The following is a 24,071-nucleotide window of genomic DNA, read 5'->3' on the forward strand; positions in this document are numbered from 1 at the left end:
GAAGACAATGTAAAGAATAGAAAAATTAATTACGCTCCAGAAGGTCGTTTGTAGTTATCGTAAGTTGTTTCTATTTTTTTGGTTTCTGGTGCATGATAGCGCCGAGTTCCTACGCTGAGGGCGATAATGATTATAATTCACGCAGAAGAGATGTGCTGAATGGCTAAGTCTTCTTGTCTAATTTAGAGAATTAGAATTTGGCAAAAACAATATGGGGGCTTAGATGTGACTGCAATATAGCCAATGCGTTCGATAAACGGACGCAGAGATGCTGTGATGCACTGCGCATGAGGCCCAACCGATGGTCATGCTTAGGCTATATGGGCATTTGTTTCTATAAAGACAATTCATACCATGTTTACATTGACGCATATTTAACGCACACGCACTTTGTATGGCTTTCGAGTGTATAATATGCAAGCAGCGAACTAAATGCAGTAGGCGTTACATATGAATAATCATGAGCAGGAAAAAGATCAATAAAAGGAATGAACTGCAGTTCATAAAGAACACACGGCCAAGTTTGTGCCATGCACAGCCATTTCAAAACGTCAGAACAATTACGTCTGACCTCCATGTAAGCAACCACCAGTGAGGCTTCACATGCAGCGTCTTTTTTCAGTGCAGTTTCTTTCTCTGCATGTAGCTATGGTTTTCCAAAACCTCGTGGGTGGCGTCTGAAAGTCGCTTTAAATAGCTTCAATGAATCCTGATACGAGGCTGTAGATTGTGCTTCGCTGTGCTTTCGATTTTCGTCGCCTTCTTGCAGCGTAGAACTTATGGCCAAGCCCTCTATCCCCAAAGTGAGTGTGAAGAGAAAGAGGTGCTGTTTTCTACAACACATTAAGCCGGTTTCTTCGCCAATTCCCCGTAGTGGGTACGCGACATGGCATTGGAAACGAGCAAACAAGCAAGGGAGCACGACTTCAGTAGCATGTTCTTCTTAAGTGTGTTATGGAATGTCTTTATTGTAAGAGTTTATCGATAGTCTAGCGGTAAATCCGAGAGAAGTGCAGCAGCACTACTTCGCGGCTCTTTGAGGTCCCGGATCCACAATTTAAACGCTTTCGCCACAATACAAAGTGTTGTTCAGGAGCTCCCTCGACACGCTTTTTGGCTCTTCGAGGAGGGAATTGCCACGCATGGGGGCCCGGAACCACCACCGTTAGTTTCAATATATATATATATATATATGTGATGGAAAAATGGGCCAAACGTGTACATGGTTTCTTGGTGTCCGCGTTCGTGAATTGGGTTGGATTGGTGCGCGAAGGGACGCGGACACACACTTGAAGCAGACAGGACGATCGTTATCTCTCAACTAAAATTTTATTGAAACGAAGAACATATATACAATCACAACATAACATAAGAACCAACTCGCCCAACTTTCTATCCTTTTGTATAAATGTCGTTCACTCGATGCCCACACTTTGAGTTTCTTTTGAAATCTGAAGTGGGCACTTCGTCCAGTAATGGACGAGATGACGTCTGCAAGAAAGGTGCCGTTGAGATTGCAGGCGTGGTGTTGCGAAAGTTCAGCGCTGTCGCAGTTACAGCTGCCACGCGCTGAAGCGCCCATCGAAGACCACAACGTTCGAGGCTTAAGTGCCAAGGAGCGTCCGGATTGCGTCTCAGCTCCAGATAGCGTACGCAGAAGGAACGCGAGGTGGCGCTCAACGAGGTCACGTCAGAAGTTGCAGAGTGTGACGTAGCGTCCGTAGTCATTAGTGTGCCGTCCGCCGCCTCACGGGTTGCACCGGATGCAATATATGCCGGCGACTGCCGCTAGGAGCGCCGCAGTGCAAGTGGGTACCGCGGCACCATCCGGTCTTCCTAACCCGCCTTGTTTCCACTGCATCTGCAAGCGGGCTGCTGCGCTTTTTATTTTTATGAAGCCGTAGCAGTTGCATAGTTAAAATGTGGGCAGCTACTGATTAGGATTTGTTTTGATTACAACTGGCTTCTCTAGCGCTTGTCGCTTGCGTGAATAGCTTGTGCTAGCTCAGCTCCGCATCGAGTGGGGAACCTCACGTGTTTCTATGCTGGCGACGAGAAAACGTAATTTTTAAGGCAGAAGCCTTAGACCTCCATGTTTGAAGGTCGTGTTGTGAGGTACAGAACATACCACACAATCCAACGAAGACCAGAAGGGAACGAAAGCATGTCCAGCCGTGTATAAGAGATGGTTATTGATTAGCAAATTTAATTATTGATTAGTGATTGGATTAAGGTGGATTAGAGCGGATGAAGGAGGATTAGGGTTTATTACAGTAGGCTTTACAAGGCGTTCACCTTGTTAAGCCGCGATGATGGAAGCGTAATTTTTTAAGGGTAAGCTTTAGGTTGCATTTCTTATTCTAATAAAGTAAAAGAATTTTAAGGTTACGTTACTGTTCTATCAATGTTATATTAATGCATAACCATTCAAGGCCGTTGTAACCGATCATCTTTTAAAATGACGCGAATTTCGCTGTTCTATCTTTTTATTTTATTAGCTGCTGTTTCTGCCTATTCATCTTACTGTCGTCCTCATAGGTTTGAATGTTTTTGATTGTTTGTAAACCCTGTACCCATCCTCTCATATTGCCCATTGGGCCCCGAGGGAATGATATTGAGTAAATAAATTAGCCTGTAAAATGAACTGTGGTGTTCCGTGTACTATACATTGTTATACTAGGTAAATACGTGCAGATTTCTTTTTACTTCTGATATACGTGAACAAAAATAATAAACAGATCTTTTATTTGAGCGTAACAAAGATTTTATTCGAACGTAACAACAGTCAAACGCAGGCACAAGACAGCACTAGATATGATATAATGTGCACATACATGAACAAGATATATCTAGTGGCAGTGACGCAGTTTAAAGAGCTTCTGTCGTTGCCTTTGCGCTTCCCTCTCTTTGTTGATGCATTTTACAAAAACCGAAACCTCATAAAAACATAGAACTTTATAACTGCTGTCAAAGCTGGTTTTTCATGCTCTGGGCACCCTAGTTGTGGAATGGCTAGTGTCTGGAGCTGACGTGAAAAGTCAGCTAGACTCGCTGCATGTAACTTGTTTTTGCTAAAGAACACAGTAAAATCATCTTCCATGGCCTTCACAGCGGTTGACAAGGTCTGGCTAAGATAGACAAGGCCTCCATTGTCAAAATGGGTACTGCGATATGAAGCAGCGTCGGCACTAGCTTCAGCTTTACTTACGCAAAAAAATTAAGCCGGCACACTGTGGTCAAGAATTTTCGGCAGGGATCTTTCCTGTAACATAACCTGCAGTATAGTAGTTCAAAGCACTACTACTCCTTCTTTCTTGTTTTTCTTTTTCCTGGCATTCACAAGGTGCATGCTTAGGATACTCAGGAAATATCGTTGGTATGGCGTAGGGTTTCAGGCGTGTTTTATCGCGGGGAATCTCGTGGACAACGCCGATCACGGTGATAAAGAACGCACGCTGGACTAAAGGGTTTTCTAAATATTTTTTCACAAACCACAGCAGTTGGTGCCAGCCTTCTGTCCGTTCTCCTGGTCATTCTTGCCCATTCTGTTATCGCTTCGTATCAGATGCTGGAGTGAACAAGGATACATGTCCTTTGTTCGAGCGGTAACCGCTTCTACACAACGGCCCAAAGAAGGTCCTCTCCACGCACTCTCTCTTTAACTTCGGCATTTTTTCGCTACCACCGCATAGTTCTCGTAGTGACAAGTACACGAACACAGCAGCCACGCATTCACTCTTTGACAACACCAAAAACAAACACGCAACGCTGTAATAAGACAGAAAACGCAAACATCGAAACCGATGCAACCACTGCGAAACTGATGTGCGAAGCAGACGACACGCGCAGTCTGCACTCACCCATATGGCAGTGACCTCTGCCGGCCACCGTGGGCATTCATTGCAGGCGGCGCCACGCTCCTCCATTGAAAAGAGCGGGTGCACGGAACACTAGCCGGTACATTCTAGGCACTATAATTGTAGCAGATGCGCCATAGATGCAGTTCGCAGTGCAGACGAACGGCCTTATAACAAAGTGCTGGGTGCCTGCGAGATCATTCGTTATACAGGTAACTTCGTCGTAAATGTCGCCCACCGCTCACTTTACAGTTGAACGGGGACAGTAATATTCCTTCGTTATAGGCGCCATTTCGTTGTACATGCTTTTGTTGTGTAGGCGCTTTACTGTAGTAGCAGATGTAGCCTACTTTGGAGGTCGCAGTCGTAGTAGAGCAGCACTTAGGTATCGCCGCTCGAACAGAGTCCAATATCCGCATATAAAGTAATAGAATTAGGGACGCGTCCCAGCAGCAGAATTGTACGTAGTCTCAGGCGTCTACAGCGGCAGCAGTAAGATATGTAGGGCAGGGCATCTTTGCGCTCATTCGCAGCTAGGTGGCCATAATACATATCAACAGTAGCAGCAGCACTTTGTGATCCTTTGCAGTTGTACTCCTGTCACCTCGTGTTCAAAATGTAATGTCGTCATCCTCGGCCTGGGAGGCTCACACCCTGCAGTATTACATGGGGAAGGTGCCTCAGGTTCCGCCGGCGACGACTTGGAAAGGATAGCTAAACCAGGGAAAACCCTATCATAACTCACCTTGAATTATATTTGTAGGAGTATAAACGTTGAACAAGCCAACCTCTTAAATTGACACCCAGGGGATGCGTAGTACCCTTCTAAAAGAAAAAAAAATTGATTTTGCAAAAATTATTCCAAATCTATTTTTGTTGCTAGACTTCTAACGTACCCTCTTTACATTGTCTTTGTATTTCAGTACCTTGATCCCTTTACCAGTTGGCTTAAGCGAATTTTTGGGCAATTCCCTGCAGTGGGCAAGCGCCATGGAAGAAGGAGCAGGCACGCGAACAAGAAGGCGGCCACCGCCGAGGGCCACGCTGTGCCCTGTAAACGCCGGCGCCGAGCCTGCGGTCGAGGCTCGGGACGGGTAGGGTTGGGGCCACCGATTTATGAAGACGCGTCTCGGACGACACCCGTCATGAGCCTCGCCGCCGCCTTGTGCACCATCGTCGCAGTGACGGCGCCCGGTGCTCTAGCTTTTGCCGACGTCCGGATGAAGGCCCTGCTGGTGCCATGTGACAACAAGGCGTACCAACCGACCGAAGTCCGCAATGGCCTCACCAAATGCAAGAACAAGATAGAAGTGACGCTACTCGTGAACAACACGCCTGGGGTAAGCACTCGGTGTTGTCGTGCCGTTTCGAAAGCTCGTCTTCCCACTGCCGAAAGCATCAACCTTTCAGTAGGCAACACATTGTCATATGTATGGTTATGGTGAGCCACACACTGCCTAATGTAAGCGTTAGGAAAATATGGTTACCACTTTATCTAACAAATTTTTGTCTAGAAAGGCATCCTATCTTAAAGTTACAACGATAGCGGCGAGCAAAGGCAAACACTGTGGTATCGTACTTTTCGGGTAGTCGGGTATTTATACATATGCGGGCAGGTAATTCGAAGTCATTCGCTGGTACTTTGCCCATATTTTAAAACGTGCACCACTATTTTCAATGAACGCACCATGAGATGACGCGTCCTGGGCTACATTGTGGAATTGACGACTTCAAATAAATCTAAGATGCTGTTGACTCATTTTCTTTCTTGCGAAAGTAATCCAGCGCTACTTCTTTAAGACCAGGACGCATAAAGACTCGACAGGACGGGTGCTGTGTCCTGTGAAGTCTTTCTGTGTCCTCGTCTTAAGGAGTAGCGCTGGATTACTTTCGCAAGAAAGAAAATATTGCATCACCAACTAGCCCCGCAACGTCTTTTTTTAGGCTGTCGACTTTCGTAGAACCGAGCTAGAACTTGATAAGTTTGATAGCAAGGCAAAAAAAAAAAAAAACATTGGTAGGAAGTAAAGCAACGACGCGGGCAATTTGGTCGGACTAGCATCCTCAGGATACCTCACGCTTTTTCCGATATCTTTGTGCCTATCCATTTCTTTAAGCGTTTTCCCGCCACTCAAAGCCCTGGGTGGTCATTGATTTATTGGGTAGTGCATCAGGCCAATGTGCCGAGGGAACTTTGCTCAACACCAATCATTTCACCAATTTTGGTCACCGAGCATGTTACACTGTGTATGCTCACCTATTCAAATGAAGCTTTGTCACACCAACATACATAAGTGAGTATGTGTTTCTGAACACGTGTCGCTTTTCAATCGACTTGAGGATGACTTCTTGGGCGAGTTGGTGTTTACTACATTGGGCTACAGTGGGCAGACTGGGTGCTGCGTCAAGGATGGAATGAAAGAGCACGCGAATATTTTAAAGATGGATACAACTGCGTACTTGTCTGCGCATTGCAGTTCTTGTCCCGAATGTGAACTACTGCTCTTTAATATTGGGATCCTAGGCAGAAGCAAGAACAAAACCGCACGTGAACTGTTAGAGGCTTACCATATCCAAACAACTAGTTCAGACAGCATGAGCCAAACAACTGCTACGCTTTATGATTCGGAACAGAGATTGCTAAGCATGTTAAATAAATAAAAAATGATGACAATGCCTTCAGCCGACTGGCATTCTTTGAGTGTTTTATGCGCTAGCGCATGTGTATCTTTGTGTATATAAAGGATGCTATGTTTTCGGCATAAACAGTTGTAAGCGTAGCGCTCGTCTTTCTTTTCCTTTTGCCTCTCTCTGTTTTCTTTTTTACGAGTTTTGGCGCTAGAAAGCTTCAGTCAACTTCTATGCCAACTCGGGTTGCAGGTTATGTGTGATTGGGCATTTGGCATTGCGGATGTGCCGATATTCAATAAATTCAGTTCACGTCAACTTGGGCCTCTGGATATGGGTCACTGAGTATTTGATGCTCTTCGTTACGAAAAAGCTTCTTTATAATTTTTTTCTGGTGCTGGGCGAAATTGAAAGTGCGTCATATTATTCATACGACCTTCTCTGAATTTATATTCGTACCCGCTTCAAGTGCGCACTTCGAAGAAACGGTGCCGCTAGCCGGTGCAACGTGTCGTCCGGAATGCCCGAGATAGGAGCCCGTCTGCATGCATGTCTCATGCATGACAAGCTTGGGCGGTGGCCATACAGTGTGTCGCTACATTCTTTCAATGCTAATCGACATAACAACGACATCCATCGTTCGATGGGTTCAGCCGAGACTTTAAGTATTCGCTTAGATAGAATGAAAGCAGAAAGTGCTCCCCAAGCAGAAGAGGGTATATAAATGTGTATGCCGCTTTTGATATTACCTTATTAGAAGCGACGAGCCAATTATTCTACAATGCTTATTTAGGGCGGCTTGTGCCGATACAATTTGTGCGCAGCCAAGCATCCGGCAATTTAGCAGGAGGAGGAGAGGTGCTAAATACGTGCTTGCGACAAGGGTTATACCGGCAGCTGGAGTACGAACATCGAAATTTACCAGACGAGACCATAGGCAGAATTCGTAATACTTCAGCTTCGGCACTATACACTGAAAGTTGTTCTTTAAGAACAATGCCAGATCAACACGGTGATAACATTTTTTATCAGCACTGTATTGAGAGGCACGTATTTTATAAAATATATTGTGCAATAAAGTGGTTTTAGTGCCAATACGCTTCTAGCCTTGGTACTTCCTTTGGACATAAGCACTTCTGTTGTGTTTTTGCAGTCGCTTCTGTGACCTCGATCACTGGCCGGAGAAACAGTAAAGTGCGCCCTGAAACTATTGGTTTCATTCCCTAGGGTCGATTAAAAAACGGAATGGAAGGCCACCATGAAGGAGTTGCCACCATGACGAGCTAAAAGCCAGATCGCTCGAAATGACGTACACTCTGCTATAATCGTTTACCCTGTGTTGGGCTTGCTCCATTACCCTTGTGGAATGCCATGTCGCAAGAAACAACGTAAGCTATGTTTGTAAAATTATTGATGGTTCTTTGGAATGGTACTTACATATGAAAATATAATGGTAATGACATTATTTAAGGCAGTGAGCTATTCACTTTCAAGCAGTGCCCAACATCCGAACACGTGGCAAAATTTGTTCAGGGTCTTGGTTGGTTCTTATGGTAACTTCCTTCAGTGCCCTTCCCCCGCCCTCGTTTTCCCTAGCTGTACTTGCACTAGTTAAATTTATTCCTTTCAGGACATCACAATAAACTCTCTATACCCGCATCCACTTGTCCCTATGCCGTTATTAATTTTAACTTCCTTGTGGAATTGACCGCAGACAATGAAGTTTTATCATATCTATACGCACAGTTCTCCTTAAGATAATAAATAGTGTTTTTTTGTGTGTTATTTTTTCCCAAAGGGCAACAAAGGAAAAAGCTATATTCACCTAACGGAAGTGTACGAACCAGAACTGGAGAGGACATCGCATCTTTTAAACACCATTGTGATTCAGCTCCGACAAGAGGAACTGCTGCTTGCGTATCCAATGAGATACGTCGCGGTGAGTTGTGAGCTTGCAGCAATTTTCTGTGATTCGAATTTGGTGATCGTGGATGTGGTTTATTGCGTGCTTCTAAAAGAATGTTTCATAGTACAAATTACATAGGCGCCTTGTTACAGTGGCCACCATAAAGCACTTCATACAAAGCCTGTGAAACTCATGGTTGTTCAGTGTTCTACATACGTGAGATAATGTTACCTGTCTTGATGGCGCCCCAATAATGCTCTAAAATGAGCCATATACTTAAGAGGTCTTCTACCATCTACGGTCTCGAATGATATCACAGCCATCTTCGCCATCTCACTACGAACAGGCCATTATCTGAATGCAACAATAACAAAATCTGTGCCAGTTATTGGTGCGCGATCATAAAAGTCGCAGTTTCACACGAAATTCTTACCCTTCATAGTGATAGCAAAGTATTAGACAAAAAATGAAGTGAGATTCGCTTTATTTGCCGCATTAGCCCATTATGCTTTTGCATAATTATATCGTCAGCAAGCATGGTGCGACGTGCAGCAGGCAAGCACAACAGATCTCACACAATGACTACGGGCCCTTGCTGTCACAATGGTGCCATTAGACGATACGCAAATTATGACGTAGCGAGACCAGAGGACCAATGGACCATGTGTTTTATTAGGCTTTCGGCATTCCCGTATATATTACACGCCCAACATTGAAGACATGCGCAGAACCGGAAGACAGCAGAATAATACAAAAAGAAAAGAGATGCAGTGAACACAATTAGCACGATGTACTTGAAACTAAATAATTCCTTCGTGATTCCAGTAATTTTTTTGTAAAAGCTACGCAGCGTACCTCTCACGATATAACAAGGTAAGCGCATTCAGAGAACGAAAGCTGTATTTAACGTGAATTCATGAGAGACTTAGTGAAATACACTGCTAATGTTTTCGTGCACACTTCGTCTGTTAGAATGTCCGAGTGCGGCCAACCATATTGAACAAAGGTTCACAACATGCTATGTGGCGAAACGGAGGTGCTACGCAAGATAAAGCTGCAGATCATCGAATGCTACTATCGCCTTACTTACTACAAAAATTTGTGATTTCTTAGGAGGATCTTCATCGTTGTCTCCATTTCTTAAAATTCGCGTCGTTTTCCCCCAAGATAGTTTTGAAGGTTTCATCGATCGGCAGTTACCACAACACTATCAGGTCGCAGTCAAACGCAACTTGTTCGTCAGCCGTCGCGCCTATCGATGAGTTACAACAAGCAGTCTTGTTGGAGCCGGACTACCCCTGGCATCGGCGCACATGTCACGTAAGCCGCTGGGGCGGCCATTAGAGTTAGCGCGGGACCAACCTCGGTGGCGTATGTGAAGCGCAGGGATAACACCAGTAACTGGCACTTGTTATCAGTCATCGATATCAGGCGTCGAGTATGCACTAATCCCTTCGTTGTACACGCATGTTGTGGTGCACACGCGAAATATCAAAAGTCCGCCGGTACCTATTCAATCCATCGTTATACAGGTCAGTTCTTACTAAATACGCTCGTTGTAAGCGTTGTTGAACTGTAATAGTTTCCTGGTATCGTGTCACATGTTCCAGCAAGGCCCTTTCGAACTGATACAAAGCTACATTTGCGTCATCTAAACCTCTATCTTCGTTTTCCTTTTAAAACTTCTAAAATTCTCTCGAAATCGTGCTTTTGCTAATATAGTATACTGGTTAATTTTGAAGGCTAAACATAGAAGTTGGTAGTGGTTATCATCCTGCCTACTTTGTGTATGCCTTAATTTTGTCCACCCTTCGAATAGCTATGTGTCACCAGCCACCTTGAGAAGTACTTCTACCGTTCGCAACGAAGGCGTTATGAAGAGCGCTGGAAGCAAGCATTCATCGCTTCGTGCGGCCTGTTCTGTCTCGAAGTATTGACATTTTGGCGAGTTGGTACTAGTCGAACATCTTGGAGGGGCAGCGCAATATGATGACGACAGAAGGCAGGAACACAGAGGAACACAGTCTGTCACTGCGTCTGCGAAACTTCGAAACGTGACCCTCAACGGTAGACACGCGGGAACATAGCGCGCATGAATTCACCAGCGATCTCAACTTTCCTCTCGCATCTTCACCCGCCGCAAGTTACCTCCATGATAGGGCGCACGCGATGGGTACGCACTAAGCTGCGCGGACAACCGTGTGCAGCCACGGCCATCCTGGAGCAGGAGCCTCCGCTCTCCTCCCTTAGCTTCCGCTCGATCAGAACCTCCAACGTGGCGCTGGATGAGGGTGCAAATCAAGCTACCATTCTTCACCACGCACCATCGTGCACGTTTCCTCGCACCTAAAGCATAAGGCCCACTGTGGCAACGTCACTTAGGCCGGAGGCCGGTGCACTCTATCTTATCACGTGACGCCACTTGGACCAAAATTCCTGTTCTCAAGCTCGACATGACGAAAGCAGTGGCGACAAAACGAACGCAGCTTGCTCGGGAACATCCCCATTAGTAGCTATATCAGTTGGGCAAGGTAGCATGAAGTCAAGAATTAAACCTGCACTGGCCTTGTGCTATCTAGGAGGCGTCAACTGGGCGCGATCGTATTGCAGGTGCACTTTATGTCGAACACTACATCGAAGATGATGGCGAAAAATTGCTAGATTGTCTAGATAATTAATATTGCCATAATATTATATTTGAACCTAAAGTTTAGGTAAAGTTAGTCGAGGGCACCAGCGGCTTAAAAACAAACATCAGTAATTTGCCTTACAAACAGCCATTACAGACATGTCTAGACACGCATAGTCCGTTTAAAAGTCTTTTCTCCTTAAGCTTGTTTCAGTGTCTACACATTTCCGCATAGGGGAGGACTTTTCACGCCCTGTCCGAGAAGCGCGAAAGCACCTTGTAAAGTTTGCCAAAGCTACTAACACTAAATTTTCCTTGCGCTACAAAACCTTGTGTATCGGTACTAAACGTTATGCATTCGACGAGTCATCACAATCTGTACATGAAATCTCATAGCATACGTCGTATCGCCGCGCTACTAATCTTCCTTGTAAAAGCCTTCGCGGTAAACTGCCAAATCTTTCTTTTTCTATTATTTTTACCAACATACGTAGCTTCCTCCCAAAGCGTGAACACATCTGTAATCTTGTTGCTTCATCTGCCAGCAATAAACTTGTACTAACAGAAACGTGGCTAACAGACGACGTCACCGATCCGGAAGTTTTGGCTGATTTGCCGCAATTTAACGTTTTTCGCAAGGACCGCAAGAGCTCACGAGGAGGAGGTGTTCTTATTGCCACTAACCAGCTGTTGCCTTGTTCTGTTATTAACATCCAATCGGAGCTTGAAATACTATGGTTAATCTGTCGTTCTATACCACAAATCGTCATACTTGACGTCTGCTACAGACCCCCCTCCAGTAATCCAATCTTTTCTTCGCAGTTAAACGATAGTCTGAATCAAATAACTGGCAAATATCCCAATGCGCGCATTATTCTTTTTGGTGATTTTAATTACCCCTCCATTGGCTGGCTGAACCTAACACCCACAGGCAACACCGAAGTAACTAACTTCGTTGACGTTTGTTTGAATTTCACTCTCACCCAGTTAGTAACTGAACCCACACGAGTCACACATGAATCCTCCAACATCTTGGACCTTATTCTAACTAATCACCCAGAAAGCTTATCATCGCTTACTTACCTCCGCGAAATCAGTGACCACAAAGTTTTACACGCTACTTTCACCGTCACCCCTGAATCGCGTAAAACTTTCCGCAAAACAATTCGCCTCTATGACAGAGGGAATTACGAAGAAATTAATAATCATCTGACGGCGTCATTTCCAAACTTTGAGACGGGTTTCGATGATCGATCTGTGGAGGATAATTGGCTCACTTTCAAAACTAAAATTGCCGAACTCACCGCGAAGTTTATTCCCACCATCACATTTCGTGCAAGTCACAACAAACCATGGTTTTCAAAGCTCTTGAAGACACTCGAGAACAAAAAAAAAAAGAGACAGCAAAACGAAACCCAAGCGCATGCGCCTGGAAGAAATATTACACAGCCGAATCAATATACCTGCAATCTATCCGTAATGGCAAACGCGATTTTTTCCAAACTGACCTGCCCAAGATCCTAACAAATAACCCGAGGAAGTTCTGGAAAGTACTAAATCCTCAACAGGCTCCGATCATCACACTAGCTAAACCACTTGGCGAGATGACAAGTGACATAGAGTGTGCAAATATTTTTAACACCACTTTCTCATCCGTCTTCACAAACGAAACCGATATGCCACTTTCTACCGCAACTACCAACCTAAGTTTGCCTATGCCTTCAATCGTGTTTTCTGCGCACGGCATTATATGTATTATAGAAAATATCAAGATGTCATCTTCAGCGGGTGCTGATGAAATCACCCCCAAGTTCCTCAAAAATACTGGCCATGCTTCCGCACCATATCTATCAAAACTTTTTGCACAATCACTTTCCACAGGTAGCATTCCCAGCGATTGGAAGGTGGGGAAGGTTGTTCCGGTCTTCAAATCAGGTAAAGAATCACCCCTTAACTACCGCCCCATCTCTTTAACAAGCGTGCCGTGCAAAATCATGGAACATGTCATTTATTCTCACATAATGAACTTTCTTGACTCTATTAATTTTTTTCATCCTGCTCAATATGGCTTCCGTAAAAACCTATCCTGTGATACACAATTGGCTATTTTCATCCATGACTTGCATATGAACCATGACTGTAACCTTCAAACAGATGCAATATACCTGGACTTCGCGAAAGCGTTTGACAAAGTACCCCACAAACGCTTGCTACTAAAACTTTCATGGTTAAACCTTCATCCTAACATTTTACAGTGGATAAGTGAATTCCTTGCTAACCACACCCAGTATGTTTACGTTAATAATCAAGCCTCTAGTCCTCTTCCCGTAACATCAGGTGTCCCGCAAGGATCAGTCCTTGGCCCGCTATTATGTTTAATATACATTAATGACCTACCAATGCATGTCTCTTGTAACATCCGTATTTTTGCCGATGACTGTGTCATCTATCGCACAAACAATAACACCTCTGATCAGCTCGCCCTGCAGAATGGCTTAAACAGCGTACAGGACTGGTGTAACCAATGGCTCATGGAACTAAACCCAAATAAATGTAAACTCGTGTCTTTTAACCGAAAACGTAATCCTCTCCTCTTCTCATACAATATCTCGCACGCCACGGTAGAATTAACTCACACTTATAAATACCTCGGCGTCACATTGTCCAATGATCTAACCTGGAACGCACATTTCACAAAAATCATATCATCCGCTAACAGAACCCTTGGATTCTTAAAACGTCATCTACGACATGCCCCACAAAACGTAAAACCACTTGCCTACAAATCACTTGTCCGTCCTAAATTAGAATACGCCTCTGCTATATGGAGCCCTAACCAAAATTATCTAACAATTTCCCTAGAATCAGTACAAAGTCGAGCCACAAGATTCCTATATTCGTGCTATTCATATAACGTTAGTATATCATCATTAAAAGCAGAGGCAGGTTTAACATCTCTTGCTTGTAGACGTCGTATTACTAGTATGTGCTTGTTTCATAAACTTTATTACAGCTCACTTCGTCATCCGCCCTACATCAATCCGCCGGCACGTATTTTCCCCCGCATTGGTCATCCCCTTCAAGTTGCACGGCCTCGTACGCGCACTGCTACATTCGCGTCTTCATTCTTTCCACGCTCTCAGCCCTGGACTGGAACGGCCTTCCACACGACATCGCCGCAATCACCTGTACATCTAAATTTCTGAATTGTATAACTACTGTATTTAACAGCGAATAATTTATGGTCATTACGTTTTTTCTTTGTTTGTTATGATTTATACATGTAACCCACCCCTTATGTAACATCCCCAACGCCGGGGGCCTTTAAGGTAATAAAGTGAAGTGAAGTGAAGTGATCAGTACGCCACGCTCTGTACTTATTCTTTACATTTTCTTAATGACAATTTTTTAGGGTTTCTGTTGCTACTGTAATAGGAGCATTTCCCTGCTTTCCCACTCCACTATTATACATCGTGCCTGTCGGTTTGATGGTAAACTCATAGTATCACCAAACGGAGATTCAATTTAAAAGGCCTGTGGAACACTTCGAAGTAAAAACGGCTGCATCATACGTAAAGACAAACTGACTGCATTACTAATGGCACAGAAGTATGAATTTAAGCACTATATCATTCAAAGTGAACCTTCCTTACAATATTCATAAGTTCAATGCGCAAATAACACTATACTTAGGGAAAGCGCGCGCGCTTTTGACTCACTCCTTCTATACCTTTATTCTTTGACAGACCGTGAACGGAAAGGTCACAGAAAAAATCGTGGCCCAAGACCTCTGTGACTTGACCGTATGCCCTGGCTACACGCAAAAAAAGAAGATTCCCCAGGCAAGTGAAGATGAGAGTATGCTCACGATTCAGGGCATAATTAATTTTCGACCGTGTACTTTGCTGTTTCAGGGTTACTGCTGTAACTGCGAGCGGGGCAAAAATTGCACTGTACACTGCTTGAAGCACAGTCCCCTTTGGTAAGGGCTGGTTTTTCTGAAGGGTAATCGTAAACAGCGCTCATTATCACCGTCGAGTATCCTTGATTGTTAAAAACAACGTGAACTAACCGGCTCTTTTTAGAATAAGTACAGAAAATCGCATCTCCGGGTTAAGGGTAGAAATGATGAACAATACCTTTTTGTTTCTGCAACTTACAGGGTGAGAAAACATTACGAAGTATGACATGCAAATTTGCAATTATTGAGAGTCATGCACGCTTATTTGAGGTTTGCACCTTACCAAAAAAAAAAATGATGCTGCTGCGATCCAACCTCGTGGTTGGCATTTTGCCAATATTTCAACCATCATGCCCTAAAAAAAGTTTTGGTATTTTTGTCTCCTGCTGCATTCGCAGCCGCTGTCATCATTTTGTATTGTCTAAATCATCTTGAGAATTGTTTGCTTTCTTCTACATTTCCTGAATGTGGGACTGTTTTCTCGGTACCGACGAAAGACGTTGGGGCAAAGAGAATTGTAATAGAGTTCTGCACCCTGCATTTCCGTTGCCGGAAGTGTAAAAAACTAAGCAAGCACGACTGTGCTATTTCAGTATTTGAAGCTTTTCTTTAAATGAGTTCTCAAACCCTACACTGCAATCCAAAGTTAATTGAACGCTGAGTAAACGCAAGACTGAAGAATGAGTCTTTTAACATAAGAACACATGCTTTGAGATTAATACAGTTCCGTGTATGCATTAGAAATGTGTGCCTGCTTTCCACTATTCGCCCAGGCGTTCCGAATATACTAATGGTACTTTAAGTGGTCCTCTTAGTAGGGCATAGTCGTATGACATGCATCCCTATTGAGGTGTTTCCGTACCCACAACATTACGCGCGTGTTAATTGTGATATGGGATTGGAAGCCTTCTAATCACAATTTTTTTTCATTTCGAATGCAACGTGTATTTCAAAAACATCCTGTAACGCCCCAATCAGAATACATGAAAGCGATTGCCGAAAGACAGCAACCTAATTGTTTTACACAAAAATTTTATCTCTGCGGTGTTCTTGCATTCATAAATTATACAGCCTTGCTACTGTGCCATTTACGCTTCTCTTGCCTTACCATATAATGGCATATTCTTTTGCATAAGCAATTTTTATGTAGCTTTCTCTTGTGATATTGACATGTGTACCTATTTATTTTTTCGGGTGACCGCTTTTTATCGTCTAACAAATGTTATCACTGAGCGCGGGACGCGCCCGCATGTATCGGAAGTTTCTCGAATGTCATCCATGGTTCTATGCGCTCTCTGTTGTCACTGAAGCTTGTGTAATCAGATTGCATGTGCGACGCAAATAGTATAGAATTGTCTGGAAAATATGCGGGCACCAGCGATTGCTCTGGAACCTTCGTTGACCCATCCATAAAAGCCAACGGGCTTTGGCGCGCAGATCAGATTTCGACGATCGCCGACTCTGTTCGCCACTATTGTTGAGCGTTGAGTTTAAGTTCCTTTCGAGGGCACAGGCACGCCCAATTAAAAGTTAATTTCTTCATTCACAGTTTGCCGACTATTTCCATTTACAACGCGACAATATATGTTCCATAATTCTGTGAGATGCAATATATGTGCTATTGGAAGCCTATACAAGTGTTTCCTGTATGTCGACCATATTCACACTAAAACACAAGGTCCCCTGGAGATTTCCTACTTTTGGACCACATCTTGTACTGCTGAAAATGCATAGTCGTGTCCTTGTGCGTTAAACAAATATACTACAAACTTCCAACATTGAGTTGGATGAAAGGCTTAATTCAGCTGGTGGGAAGGAGGACTTAGAAAAATGAGAGCCCTAATATGAATGCTAGCAATATGATAAAGCTAGATATACTTGGAGATAACACTGCTGGCTATTTTGAAATTCATCATGTACAATACATTAGTGAAAGAGTACGACTGAAGCTATAAGACGATAGTGGATACCTTTGTTGTTTTTCTCACGTTTGGGCAAACAGTGATGCGAGTTTGCAATGCCACCCTACAAGGCATTTTTTTTAGCAGCGCTTACTTTGCATACCAGTAATACTCATTTTCTGAAGAATTGCATGGGATGTTATTTGTTTCCTGCTTTGAACAGGCGCTCATTTTAGTGCTTCATGTGCTTCAAACCCTAACAAGGTACACCATGTCACTACTCGGGGCCCCTGTTATCAAAACAGAGACGTATGTGCAACTCTTTGTTCAAAAGGATGGCGCCAGTCTACCCGGGCGCTGGCACACTTTCCCTGAATTTCCCGAGGACCTCGAGTTGAGCGCCGATCATCCGGAGGATGCAAACAGGGAGAACACGGTAAGCAATCAGCCTAGAAGTGGCAGGTATATGGATGCCACCATAGCGAACCTATTGCGTTAATCTAGACATATTCATTCATAGTGCACACTGTTCTTTAAAAATAATAAATAAAGAAAAAGTTTAGGTGCATCTGAAAATGTCCAGTCAGACAGTCAGCAGAACTAGAGCTTGCAGAGTCGACAGTCACTTCACTGATATCCTGGCTTGCATAATGTAATGTATTAGTATTGTCAATAGGTCACATCAGTATTTTCTTTAGTTATGTCAGGCACTAATGATGAATGTGCCGCTTCTTACCTAGCATTGCTAGCTAACCAGTGAAGCTATGAAGGACGGGAGCGTAAATCATATTTATAATATAATCCTATTATAAAATCGTAACTCCAATAAACTGGTTTATTAAATGAGCATGTACGTTTAGAACGCATTCCACCTGATATCGCAGGCCTCCATGTTATGGTTCCTCGGTGATCTCCGGAAGACCTACGTGGTGCTTATTCATATAAGTGGCGTGATCCTTATACTATGGCTATTGGTTTTGAAGTACGTTAACGCTTTTTATGTATCGAGTCCCATAATTCCTATGAGGGCCCTGTGAAGCGCCAAGAATTGTGTACAATACGGGAAACACGTGCCAAAACAAGCTAGTGAAAGGCCTTAAGCTTCTCGTATCGTGAATCTATTGTCCGTTATAAACTTTTGCTCACAGTATTGGCGTATAGAATTCTACAATAATGGGTGAAAAAAGGAACTCTTCTCTCTCTCGTACAGAGGCAATATAGTAAAAAACTCAGTTTTTTTCAAAAAACAAACATTGTACCAGTCAAAAATCTTTATGACTCTAAGCTAACACTAGCCTTCAAACGCGAAGTATTTGATAATAGAATGTTTCTACGCGACTTATCATCACTAAAAGAGAACATTTCCATACACATTACCCGGCACAAAGAAAAATGGAATGTTATAACCCCTCGGGCTAACTACTCTACAGAAAAACTGTCCTTCACCCTGCCCACTATCCTGAATAATTACAACAAAACTACCACTGATATTTTAAAAGTAAATAATGCTGCAATACGACAACACTATGTATAAGGTAGTTAATCTTTCTCATTGAATAATTTTTGTGTTCATTTCCAGTGTCCATTTCGGTGCCTATGTATGTTTTTCGATGTTCTTTTCTGTAACCCTTTTACTGCCGCCTTGTAGAGGGGGCTGCGGGCTCCTGTCAAGCTGCCGTTCGTTCGTGCAGCTTTTACCTGCAGCCTCCTCCATCTTGCTTGATGGGAAATAAACATTATTATTATTATTATTATTATTATTATTATTATTATTATTATTATTATTAGATTATATATCTTGAAGGCAGCCACCCACCTTTCAAAGAAAGTTTATTACACTCCTCCTAAGTATGTGTTGTTATTAGCACTGTAATTGCAATTACAGGTCTCCAGTAACAACAGACAATTGCGTACCACGCAGGTCACCGCCAGCTTCCTTTCTGAGAAGGCTGCTGAAACGGCGTTGGTGCTCAAGAATTACAAGAAGTTACGCGTGCTCGTTCCTTTCCCGTCACAGAGAATCCCCGTTGCGAATCTGCCACCTGTTTACGCTGTGAGCATTTATGTTCCCAAGAGCATGTGTTCACAATATTACACATTCAACTCACTCTTTCTCATAGTTACATATCTAATGATTAGACAATAAATTCACCGCGGATATGATGCTATGGGAAAGTTCGCTATTATTGGATATAATCCCTTGAATCACCAGAGACTAAGAACGAAAGCTAACGGTATTCAAAACTGGAAAAAGATTTAAAAATCTAGAATGTAACCCACTAGACGACTTTGCAAGTTCTGCTCTCTGCAGAAAAAGAAAGAAGGCTAGTTCTCGCAATATTCTTTATGAGATATTCTCCGTGAGCATGTACACGCTGATTTTGGCATGTAAGAGTCAGCTGTCAAAAAAAAATGTTTTTTTTTTATGTTAGTAACACAGAACGCAGTGATAATAACTGATTTAAATAGCGAATATGTCTTTCCACTTCAGCCAGGTCTCGCACGGCTACATGCTCTCATTTTCTGGAACGGACGTCTCGTCGCGAGCATGTTCAGGGTCACTTGTTCTTAAAAAATTCCTGCAGGAGAAAACTTTGGAATAACGAATTGAGCAGTGTCCTATTCCATTCGGCCTTCGAATGAAATAGCAATTATTCGTAAATCTATTCGCGAAGAAATATTTTTCGAGGATTTCATAAAGTCAGGTGCACGCACACAAAGATAACATTGGAGCAACGGTACGATAAATTTTCCTCCTCACGGCCATAGTATAGAATAAAACATGAGTACTTACCTAATGGAACAGGCTACATCGCCTAGGTAGCCATACTCTACCGACGGTAGAGAGATCATTCGTGCCGTCTGAAGAGCCCTGTGCATGGAAGGAACTACCTGTTTACTTCTAAGGCTCTGTGCCCAAAGAAAACAATGGTTTATGACGTGCTATGCATTGACAGAAACTTGCTGTCTTTGGGAACATGTTTTACATGAAGTGCAATAACGGCTATTCTTTAGTCGGAAACTATTCAAAAGTATTCGATTTGATTCGATTCCTTTTTAGCACTACTCGATTCGGTCTAAGATATCACTGTTCGAACACGATTAAAAATCCGTGTGCGCGAGAAACCAAGCACTATCTTATACTTTCTTCAAACGCGAGTCATGTATGATGCTTAGGCGGCACCGACAGGCTATGAGAGGAGCCTATGAGACTGCCATAATCGTGTATCATTTTAAGATTGTGTACATCTCGGCATAATGTCGCTTTATTTTGATGCCTGTTGCGCCTATGAAAATTCTGCTACTGTTTGGGATGCAAAAATTTTGTAATTACTCCGTTTAGGTTTTAGGATAGAAATAAGTTTGTACAGTGAAATTTCTGTTTTACCCTCTGGTCTCTATGTGGGTGAATGTGGGTAAGTAAATAAACCAAGTTTGTTTATACGTATGCGGGGTAAGACCATACGTTCATGCAAATGTACCTTGGGCCCTATTCGTAGCCGTATTATTGATCCACTTAGGTTATATTACCGCCTCGGCCACGCTTTAGCCATCTGTGCGCGCTGGTTGGCTGTTTTAGCAAAAACAGATGAGCTACGTATTTCGATTTTGCTCAACCAGCCAATCAGCGCGTGCCTGACGGCGAAACTATGGCCGCGGCGAATGTATCTCGAAGTGGATCTTCTCAGAATACGGCCCCTCGATACTTTCGCATAGTTGCGTTGCTGTTGCTTTAAGGCAAAGCCTTCTTGGTAGTCCGTGCAATGTATTGATTTGTACCATGCAAGTTTTGATTTAAAGTACATTTGCAAAGGCCATCTACAGAGGTAAGTGCCCCGCAACGTTCCGAATTTCAAACGAAACGAAGGGCTTACCCGTAGTTATCGATGAAGTGATTCAATAGTAGGCGAGCAAGGAAAGACGAGTGAGTGTCATCAGTAGTCAATGTCAAGAGTAGTGGACGTGTAATCATCAGATCCTTGAGGAAGGGAAGTAGTTAACCGTATTCGAAACGTTGGCTTCAGACTGAAGCGTCCTTTTATTGCCCTCTTTTTACCCCTGCCAAATTTTTATTTCTTGGTGTAGGAAAGGCGACGACGTTTCTTAGAATGTGGACAGGATGGCCTAAAGAGACGCATTGCTTCTCGGCGGGATTATTTTTGAAGCCTGTAAAACCACACCGCCACACGCCAGGGTAACTTGATCGTACAATTTACAGAAAGGGTCTGAAAGTATTTTGCTGCTGCCAAGCAACTTGACGAAGCCTGCTGATGTCATGGAATGCATAAACAAGTCATTGGCGGCCACATCCGAGCACTGCCATCCGTCCCACAAGCGGTAAGATTGAAGTAGGAAAACAGCTACTAAGATTCTTTAAAGAAAGTAGATAATGCGTTTCGCCGCGGGACACACTGAAATTTTGAGATTTTAACGAGCATCAAGACCAAGGCATTCGGAGCATAGAAGAACTTTTAGGCCCTTCTCACTTGGATGCAAGCATTTTTCCTGCCGCTTGTAGGCTTCATTGGTCGCTTTATTTTTTGCCTCATTCTGGATATTGCGAGAGTTTCGATTACAAATGGGAAATTTATTTTACGGGTAGCGAAGTGAGCGTAGCTGGATAGCAGTTTTCTAACAACTAGATCGTCTGCTCTGTTGGCAGGTTAGAATATTAATATTGCCAAACAATACCATTTTTTTTCAAAAAAAAAAAGAAAACTAATGGCTGAACTTTTCGAAGCACAAAGTTTGTAAAATGTTCTTTGTTCCTTATTTCTCCTTTCACAGAACATCCGTTTCTTTTCATAGCCCACAAAATGTACATAATTATTACACTTTGTGCAAGTCCTTATGGCCAGAAGTAACGCGGTAATATCTAATAATCACACATGGCAATATTAATGACTGTGATTACAACTTTTTTGTTTTTCAGATTTCACAGCGTATTTCTCCCCTACCATATAACATCCTAAGTGTACAGTGCTCACATGGTAACACGGCTACATTGAACAGATCGTCCTCGGCTATGAGCATACAGAAGCGGACGAGCTGTGAAATTATTACGTAATAAGTGCCATGCAAAAAAATTTTGGCCTATTTCCTGAACTAGTTACTTTACTCACGTCCCTACCTTGTTTTTATGTTCTCTGTGCCTTTATTGCTCATAGTGCTTGCGCTCCTTAGGTATTTATATGTCACTTCTTCATTTCTTCTTTGTTTTCATCACCATTGTGATTATTCATGTATATTAATCCCCTTCATGTAATGCGTCACAAGAGGTGTTTAAACTACATGAACTGATGATGATATTGATTATGATAATGATGGCAATGATGATGATTATGATGCATGCGAGCCTTTGATGTGCTTCCATATTGGCTAAACTGTGCAAGACATACGCATGCTTAGGTTTATATAGAAGTGTGCATACTAATTCGGGAGAACCTGATAGAGGGAGATTGGGGTGAAGTCTCACATAAAGGGCAATTTCGGAATGTGGGTTGAGAAGTGAGCTCCAGCAGATATGCTACGCAGTTAATGCCTGCACCCATGTAGATGTGTAGAAGGCAGTCATGTCCATCTTCTAGCAAATCCACACGTACTTTCATTTACTTTGGGTGCATTCGTAAATTTCTGCCTTTTAAGTATATAGAGGCGAATACGTTACTCAATCCGGACGTGAAACGGTGGCAGTTTCCTGGATGCTGAAGTACTTAACAGAAAGCACTCCCTTATGTATGCATATTATACTTGCTTTGTTCTTCAGGTGCCTCGAGGGCGAGCCATACGATATCTTCCTCGATGAAGAGGTGAGGCAGGCGAGTTCTCTTTCCAAATTAGAGGACACTTCTGTATGAAATTATTGTTACCTGCACCTAGACTAATGAACGAGAAGAAAAGAAACCGAAGGCCCTATTTTTATTAGTCATGTCATTTGAAGCCAACAAACAAAGACACCAAAGACAGCATAGGGGAGGTTACTTCAACTTAATACTTGAACGAAAGAAATTATAAATTAATGAAAATGAAAGCGGATGAAAAGGCAACTGGCTCCAGGTGGGGCACGAGACCACGTCTTCGCATTATGCGCGTGATGCTCTTTCCAAGTGATATACCAATGCGTTGTTTTCCTGAACCAATTTTTGGGGTACTTATGTTTATCTATTGGAATTAAACCTGGGACTGTTGGTCAGCGCCGCCACTCACGGCATTCAGATTCAAATTCAAATTGTTTATTAATCCTTGAAAACACAATATTAATGTGTCCAATACTGTTTGGACCCGTAGCCATAGGCAAGTCATGAGTCTAAATGAACTAGCGGCCGATATGGCGGTGGATATGGCAGCTTAACGGCGGATATGGAACACCTCTTTGGCCGGAGGCATCACGTGTACGTTATCTTTTTGGATGAAGGCAACTAGTTAATAAGCCCACACATGCTACCTGAAGGCATCATTGCTACCGGATTTGAGGCCTCGCTATGTAATGAACACGAAGAGAGGAAATCGAGGCCGGATTTTTATTGGTCATATCATGCGCAGATGAGGAAGAAGACCGTGATGACGGCCGACAACATCTGCCACCGCTAATTTCTAACCAATTAGAGTAAATAAGGTTTTCCTCCTCCTCCTCCTCCTCCTCCTCCTCCTCCTCCTCCTCCTCGAAGCCCACAAACAAATACACTGAGTGCAGCATAGGGGAAATTACGTGCGCTTATCACTTGAGTTCAAGAAATGTTAAATTAATGGAAATGAAATTGGATGAAGATAGGACAGGCCGCAGGTGGGGCGTGCAGTACTCGTGCGATACGCGTGCGATACTCCTAACGACGCGTACAATTTCTTTTCCTTTCAAGGAGAGACAAGCCTCTGGGGAGATGCGTTCTCCAATCCTGTTGAGCTACTTCAAGGATAAGCTGCCGGAATCTCCGATTCTCTTAGACGAGACAAGTGGAGAGCGGTTCCTCACGTTCATCTACGAGCACCCGCACCTTAGCGTCATCCACCTCGAGCTTAATGCCGATGACATTGTTCTCCTCAGGCAAGGGTAGTCATTCTTATGTCACTCCACGGTGTTCTTATTTTGCTCTGTCATGTATCATAGCCACAACCGCATACGTACAGCAACTGTGGCCATTTGTGCATGCGTCCCAGCGTTTTCTGAAGGAATAGCTCTGGTTTCATGACA

At 43.2% G+C, this 24,071-nt stretch overlaps 2 protein-coding genes across 2 annotated transcripts; both read left to right on the forward strand.

Annotated features, from left to right (window-relative positions):
* Positions 1–4,872: 4,872 nt before the first annotated feature.
* On the forward strand, positions 4,873–15,187 carry LOC140219608 (hapless 2-like). The gene is made up of 4 exons (XM_072289523.1): positions 4,873–5,197; positions 8,284–8,424; positions 14,767–14,878; positions 15,183–15,187. Exons 1-4 carry the CDS (start codon positions 5,003–5,005, stop codon positions 15,185–15,187), a joined length of 453 nt encoding a protein of 150 aa, XP_072145624.1. The 5' UTR covers positions 4,873–5,002.
* LOC126534531 (uncharacterized) lies at positions 14,950–23,934 on the forward strand. Its single transcript, XM_055072180.2, has 6 exons — positions 14,950–15,002; positions 17,147–17,318; positions 18,804–18,935; positions 21,102–21,220; positions 22,650–22,692; positions 23,740–23,934. Exons 2-6 carry the CDS (start codon positions 17,154–17,156, stop codon positions 23,932–23,934), a joined length of 654 nt encoding a protein of 217 aa, XP_054928155.2. The 5' UTR covers positions 14,950–15,002; positions 17,147–17,153.
* The last annotated feature ends 137 nt before the right edge of the window (positions 23,935–24,071 follow it).

Source organism: Dermacentor andersoni, chromosome 7 (genome assembly GCF_023375885.2).
Source record: "Dermacentor andersoni chromosome 7, qqDerAnde1_hic_scaffold, whole genome shotgun sequence".
Lineage (NCBI taxonomy): Eukaryota > Metazoa > Arthropoda > Arachnida > Ixodida > Ixodidae > Dermacentor > Dermacentor andersoni.

What these genes read in the sequence shown, in the direction of transcription:
- LOC126534531 (XM_055072180.2), top strand. Translation starts at nt 17,154, where the DNA reads ATGTCACTACTCGGGGCCCCTGTTATCAAAACAGAGACGTATGTGCAA. An exon ending in ATGCAAACAGGGAGAACACG is followed by an intron (nt 17,319 to 18,803) that starts GTAAGCAATCAG and finishes CGTACCACGCAG; the next exon opens with GTCACCGCCAGCTTCCTTTC. An exon ending in ATATCTTCCTCGATGAAGAG is followed by an intron (nt 22,693 to 23,739) that starts GTGAGGCAGGCG and finishes TTTCCTTTCAAG; the next exon opens with GAGAGACAAGCCTCTGGGGA.
- LOC140219608 (XM_072289523.1), top strand. Translation starts at nt 5,003, where the DNA reads ATGAGCCTCGCCGCCGCCTTGTGCACCATCGTCGCAGTGACGGCGCCC. An exon ending in TCGTGAACAACACGCCTGGG is followed by an intron (nt 5,198 to 8,283) that starts GTAAGCACTCGG and finishes TTTTTCCCAAAG; the next exon opens with GGCAACAAAGGAAAAAGCTA. An exon ending in ATCCAATGAGATACGTCGCG is followed by an intron (nt 8,425 to 14,766) that starts GTGAGTTGTGAG and finishes ATTCTTTGACAG; the next exon opens with ACCGTGAACGGAAAGGTCAC.